The sequence below is a fragment of the Sinocyclocheilus rhinocerous genome, unplaced genomic scaffold (genome assembly GCF_001515625.1).
Source record: "Sinocyclocheilus rhinocerous isolate Xijiao unplaced genomic scaffold, SAMN03320098_v1.1 scaffold97, whole genome shotgun sequence".
NCBI lineage: Eukaryota > Metazoa > Chordata > Actinopteri > Cypriniformes > Cyprinidae > Sinocyclocheilus > Sinocyclocheilus rhinocerous.
Genome location: NW_015666183.1, coordinates 1,100,333 through 1,107,183, shown reverse-complemented (window position 1 = coordinate 1,107,183; position 6,851 = coordinate 1,100,333). Strand labels below are relative to the sequence as shown.

Genomic DNA, 6,851 nt, shown 5'->3' with positions numbered 1-6,851 from the left:
AAAAAAAAAAAAAAAAACGATTCAGTGATTCTTTTACGTCATTACGTAGTCACATATGGGGATTCTGATAGGCGCGTTTTTTAAAAAATTTTTTTACACATTCTATGCTCGTGCATCGCCTTACATCAGCAAAATGTTTAAATAAAGCCGCGGTTTATGTCTTCTGGTTATATTTTATTTGTAAAGGTGCGTCCCTGTTGATTTGCAGGCAGCCATAATTCACTGCATAAAGCCATTTAGAACCTACCTACACATATATACATACATATAATTTACATTAAAAAGTATACTTATTGGATGAAAATGTTATTTCACGTTTTGATAAAATATATATATATATATATATATATATATAAAAAATAAAAAATAAAAGTTTTCGCATGGGTACTGACAAAATTGTCATACATTTGTTCCAGAACCGAAACAAACGGTTCTTAGTTCAGGGAGTCAAAAAGGAATGATTTGACAACCACTTGGACCGATTAGACCGATGCTGCGTCTCAATGTGCCTACTTATACTACGCCCTTAAAGTATGTACTTTTTTGGTGAAGAAAAAAAAAGTACACACTTTTGAGTGTGTAGTAGAGGAGTAGGCAAGCTTTGGGACATACTATCACGTCACACAATGAAGCGATTCATTCAAATCTGCTCGCTCACACATGTAGCTTTGAAAAATCCAATTCATTCTAGTGAATCGGTTCATCCTAAAGGATCCTTTCTCACACATATGCTGCGTCTCAATGTGCCTACTTATACTACGCCCTTAAAGTATGTACTTTTTTGGTGAAGAAAAAAAAGTACACACTTTTGAGTGTGTAGTAGAGGAGTAGGCAAGCTTTGGGACATACTATCACGTCACACAACTGAGTCTTTAACGGACGCTCTGTCGCGTAGATACACGCACCCTGTCACTGTAAACTGGCCTGTCAATCATCTCGTCACAGTTAACATCCTCCACATTGCATTTCATTTAACTTCCTACCGTATTGGAGAGAAAAGTAGCAGCACATTGATCTGCCAGTCGCGGGTCTTTCATGCGGAGAACTCTGCTCATATTTTATGCATAATGCATTTAAAAGTTAACGACTAAATGGATGTTTATAAAAGTTTACATTGCTGTTGCAGATGAAATAACACAGATAACATTAAATATTTTTTTTACCAGGTTAAATATTAGCAACTCAAACCCCTTTTTCTAAACCACCGGTCGCGCACATCCGCCATGTTTGTAGTTTTTAACGAGTTTTATTAGTGTTTGTAGTTCTGGACAGAATCCTTCACCAAAGCGCAATGGATTGTGGGCAATATTAGCCATTAGCGTGTGCACGGATCCACACTTCAAAAATCGACCTGAAAGTTTTATTAGTGTTTGTAGTTCTAGACAGAATCCTTCACCAAAGCGCAATGGATTGTGGGCAATATTAGCCATTAGCGTGTGCACGGATCCACACTTCAAAAATCGACCTGAAATAGTAGACCATCCGGGGACTTTTGGCATACTCTTTTCAACACACTTTGCTTTGGGACACACTTATTCTAATCTCACATACCATTTAGAATGAATAGTATGAACATTGAGACGCAGGGCGAGTGATTCTTTCAGACCGGTTCCTTGAATCAGTTCGATCGATACACTGAAAAGATCCGACTCAAAATAATGATTCACGAATCGAACGCAATCGCACCGCATGCGGCGTCAAACGCATGTCATCCACTTGAACTTCACACTCGGAATCAGTTTTGTAATTGTTCTTTGATCATCTTTATTACTTATGAAAACTTTCTCACCTGCTTCAAAACTTTGTAGATATACACTGCATAAGTTTCCCTCCTCTTTGCTTTCCGTTTAGACGGTTTTTTGTCCCCAGGTACCTTACCTTTCTTCTTTGCTCCTTCATTGGACATACTCGATTATTATTTTATTTTTTATTATTAATAACACTTGAGCAATATTTTGTTCTCTCAATGACGTGTTTGCCGCTTGGCAGGTTTTTAGCAGGCCTTCATCAGCCATTTATGACGTGTACGGAAGTTTACACTAATTGGAAAGCATCTGGGCTCAATCTGGCGTGGCGGACGGAAGTCAGGTCAGCCTTCAGGATAGCCAGTAAGTATTTCAGATTTATTTATTTTGCTTTTTAAGTATATAGGCTGTCTCATGTGTCACATTTTAATTTGTAAAGTTATTTATTTTTTAACTAAAGGACAGATAACATTTACACATAAATAAACAGATACAGAAAAAAAACTGAAATACACATAACATTTTGTTAGCTCTTTTTTCCCTTGTTTGTGGAATATTAGATATCCCCTACTACATAGGCTACTTTCAAATTCGCATAATGAATGCGCTTGACTTATGAACTTACATTTCCAATTTGATGAATTAAATCAACTGTGATTTGTGACTTATTATATTCTTAGATGGCAAAGTTAGACACTGTTACAAAACATGAAAATGTATTTTCAAGACGACTTGTTACTGATACTGATGAATTATACATGAAACCTAGTGACGTCATGTTTTTAAATTGTTACAATGTTGTTAAATTTATTGATGCATATTTTATGGTGTTTTGCATATTGTTTCAAAGAAGCAGTCCACAGCATAGTTTGATATCAAGTGTTGTTTTGCTTCATTGCAGGTTGCTTTATGCTGATAGTTTTGCAATATAATTCATGTCTTTGTATGATTTGATTTCACTTATTTTCACCCAAATAAGGCAGCAGTCAGAACTCATGACATTTGTTATTGCTATTTTTTGATATTTTCTGTAGATTCAGCCATACTTGCACCCAATCTACAGTAAAATGCACTTTTGAAATCCACAAAACACCTGGCCAGAGAAGACACAGGGTTCATTTCTAAGCCTCTCTACCTAACCGCCGGTCGCGCACATCCGCCATGTTTGTAGTTTTTAACGAGTTTTATTAGTGTTTGTAGTTCTGGACAGAATCCTTCACCAAAGCGCAATGGATTGTGGGCAATATTAGCCATTAGCGTGTGCACGGATCCACACTTCAAAAATCGACCTGAAATAGTAGACCATCCGGGGACTTTTGGCATACTCTTTTCAACACACTTTGCTTTGGGACACACTTATTCTAATCTCACATACCATTTAGAATGAATAGTATGAACATTGAGACGCAGGGCGAGTGATTCTTTCAGACCGGTTCCTTGAATCAGTTCGATCGATACACTGAAAAGATCCGACTCAAAATAATGATTCACGAATCGAACGCAATCGCACCGCATGCGGCGTCAAACGCATGTCATCCACTTGAACTTCACACTCGGAATCAGTTTTGTAATTGTTCTTTGATCATCTTTATTACTTATGAAAACTTTCTCACCTGCTTCAAAACTTTGTAGATATACACTGCATAAGTTTCCCTCCTCTTTGCTTTCCGTTTAGACGGTTTTTTGTCCCCAGGTACCTTACCTTTCTTCTTTGCTCCTTCATTGGACATACTCGATTATTATTTTATTTTTTATTATTAATAACACTTGAGCAATATTTTGTTCTCTCAATGACGTGTTTGCCGCTTGGCAGGTTTTTAGCAGGCCTTCATCAGCCATTTATGACGTGTACGGAAGTTTACACTAATTGGAAAGCATCTGGGCTCAATCTGGCGTGGCGGACGGAAGTCAGGTCAGCCTTCAGGATAGCCAGTAAGTATTTCAGATTTATTTATTTTGCTTTTTAAGTATATAGGCTGTCTCATGTGTCACATTTTAATTTGTAAAGTTATTTATTTTTTAACTAAAGGACAGATAACATTTACACATAAATAAACAGATACAGAAAAAAAACTGAAATACACATAACATTTTGTTAGCTCTTTTTTCCCTTGTTTGTGGAATATTAGATATCCCCTACTACATAGGCTACTTTCAAATTCGCATAATGAATGCGCTTGACTTATGAACTTACATTTCCAATTTGATGAATTAAATCAACTGTGATTTGTGACTTATTATATTCTTAGATGGCAAAGTTAGACACTGTTACAAAACATGAAAATGTATTTTCAAGACGACTTGTTACTGATACTGATGAATTATACATGAAACCTAGTGACGTCATGTTTTTAAATTGTTACAATGTTGTTAAATTTATTGATGCATATTTTATGGTGTTTTGCATATTGTTTCAAAGAAGCAGTCCACAGCATAGTTTGATATCAAGTGTTGTTTTGCTTCATTGCAGGTTGCTTTATGCTGATAGTTTTGCAATATAATTCATGTCTTTGTATGATTTGATTTCACTTATTTTCACCCAAATAAGGCAGCAGTCAGAACTCATGACATTTGTTATTGCTATTTTTTGATATTTTCTGTAGATTCAGCCATACTTGCACCCAATCTACAGTAAAATGCACTTTTGAAATCCACAAAACACCTGGCCAGAGAAGACACAGGGTTCAGGTGGTGAGAGGATGTTAATTGCTCGTCACGCCTACAGTTAAATAATTAGCTTCCGCCATAAAATGCCAATTATGTTAAAGAGCTGCACCTGCAGATACCCATTACAGAACAGCAAATTATGAGAGGATAATATCTGTGCTACATTCAATTTTTATCTTAATGCTTTTCAGGAGAGTATACTTAATAAATAATTGAGTTTTGTTGTAGTGTGTATTATGCACAAGTGTTGTCAATCAAGTGCCACTGTCAAAATATTATAGCTTCATGTAGGCTAGATTTAGAGTGTGTAGTGGTTGACCAGTATGAATTTTTCAGAGCAAGCTGTACGAATGATGATATGATGTTATAGAGACAATCCTGCTTAACAATTGAGATGCATAAATATATGCTGAAAATAATTGTGTACTCACAAATGAATAATTTTCTGAACTTTATTCATGTAGTTTACTAACATATTTGAAATCAGAAATTGTCAATTGACTTGACTTGGCATTTTGGAAGTTTTTGTAACTGACACAAGGGAGCGCTGCTGCTTCTCTTAAGCCTGCTGTGTAATATGGTTTTGCTGTTTGAGACAAATTTGAGGAAATGTCGTAGATATTTTGTTATAGGTCAGATTCATCAGTCTTGGATCTTTTAATGTGACATGCTCACTGGTGGCTAATTAATTGTTATTGCGTTGAATTTTAGAATTTATTACAGCTTCAGAAATGTTGCTCCTCTTACGGTGACTGTCTAATGAGGAACCAATTGATCACATTTGCTTGTGTGAAAGATGTTCAGATACAACTGTTGATCTTCGGTTAAACTTAAAGGTGTAGCACCCAAAAATGAAAATTTACACATCCTCAGGCCATCCAAGATGAAGATGAGTTTGTTTCTTCATTGGAACAGATTTAAAGAAATTTGATCCTCTGCAGTGAATGGGTGCCATGAGAATGAGAGTCCAAACTGACTGATAAAAACATCACAATAAACCACAAGGAGACTATATTAACTTTAAAGCAATTGCTTCCAGCTAAAATACGAGTCGTCTATCCCATTGTTTTCTGCAAGAAAGAGTCTTGTCTGAATCAGGAGAGAAATATGCACAGAACAAGCACTGTTTACAAGCGAAAACAATCCAAAACCGTTCTAAACAAATATGTTGGTGGATTTTGATCTGAGAGGACAACAGGGAATGGACTTTTTCACTGGCTAAAACATTATTATGGATTATGGAATCTTATTTTGGCCAAAGCGACAGTTTAAAGTTAACTCCATAATGATGGATTTGTTTCTTGTGTACACTCAGCTTCTTGTTTCACAAGACAGTCATTGATGGACTGGAGTGGTGTGGATTACTGTGATGTTTTTATCAGCTGTTTGGACTCTCATTCTGACGGCACCCATTCACTGCAGAGGATCCATTGCTGAGCAAGTGATATAATGCTACATTCATCCAAATCTTTTCAGATGAAGAAACAAACTCATTTATATCTTGGATGGCCTGAGGGTGAGTAGTTTCAGCAACTTTTCACTATTCTTTAAAGGGGGAATTCACTGTTGGCAAGATGGGCTTTTAATAATGTTGCCTGTCTATGCAGAATAATATTTTTTAATCATTGTAATAAAAATCAGTGTTGTAAATAAAACACTGATAATTGGAGTACTTTTTACAAAAAAAAAGAGAGGAAAAAATCAGCCTTTTAATCAAAATTTCACTATTAATTCAAATCTTACTTTTTTGGTAAATATTTATGTACTAGCAATTTCTGAGTGAAAATTGTGGCGTTCCCTTTAGCCAAAAACTTCAACACCCATATTGCACTTGGTTTTGTTGCCACCCCTCTATCGATCTAACTGTGTTGGTGGAAATGCAAAAATGTGGAAAATCGATCTGTAGTTTTAACAAAAGCCTGAGCTTTTAAAAAGTTTGGTGGAATAGTGCATTATGACTTGTTTTGCATCATCCAGCGGAGTGGATGACAAATAAACAGGGATATCTTGGTATAGGTAATGTTTACATACACCTTGGTATATGTTCATTTACATACATCACCTAAGTTAGAGCAATACAAAGCTGGTTAAAACTCTCTAAACATTTAAATATCTTGTTGTTTAGTGTTCCCTAATGTTCATGATCATAGACCCTCTTTCGTAGACGAGAACCCCTCTGGTTTCATTGCCTATGTAATAGGGTTGTGTATCGTTTTTTTTTTTTTCGATACCGGTGCCAAATCGATACTTTTAAAACGGTTCCGGTGCCTGAACCAATACTTATTAAAAAAATAACAAAATAAAAATTACCCCAAAAAATGATGGATTGGCCATTAGAACAGAAATAGAATAGAGAGTGCAAATGTTAGAGGGTCAAGTTTTTTAATTAAAAAAAACAAGCAGATAAAATTAGAAGTAGCATTAGAATAGAGAGTGCTA

At 35.7% G+C, this 6,851-nt stretch overlaps 1 protein-coding gene and 1 long non-coding RNA gene across 4 annotated transcripts in view; one reads left to right on the top strand and one right to left on the bottom strand.

The window, feature by feature from the left end:
• Positions 1-3,559, bottom strand: part of h2bk1 (H2B.K variant histone 1) — a 4,328-nt gene extending 769 nt beyond the window's left edge. Inside the window, exon 1 of one of the 3 annotated variants that reach the window (XM_016543351.1) lies at positions 3,359-3,559. In XM_016543351.1, coding sequence (XP_016398837.1) covers positions 3,359-3,475 — 117 coding nt within the window. In that variant the 5' untranslated portion in view covers positions 3,476-3,559. Of the gene's footprint in view, positions 1-1,789; positions 2,033-3,358 lie in introns of those variants that run through there. The other 2 variants (XM_016543350.1, XM_016543352.1) reach the window with 2 other exon arrangements.
• Positions 3,560-3,621: 62 nt separating this feature from the next.
• Positions 3,622-6,851, top strand: part of LOC107732101 (uncharacterized) — a 5,975-nt gene continuing 2,745 nt past the window's right edge. Inside the window, exon 1 of the long non-coding RNA XR_001638835.1 lies at positions 3,622-3,677. This is a non-coding gene — a long non-coding RNA (uncharacterized LOC107732101). The remainder of the gene's footprint in view (positions 3,678-6,851) is intronic.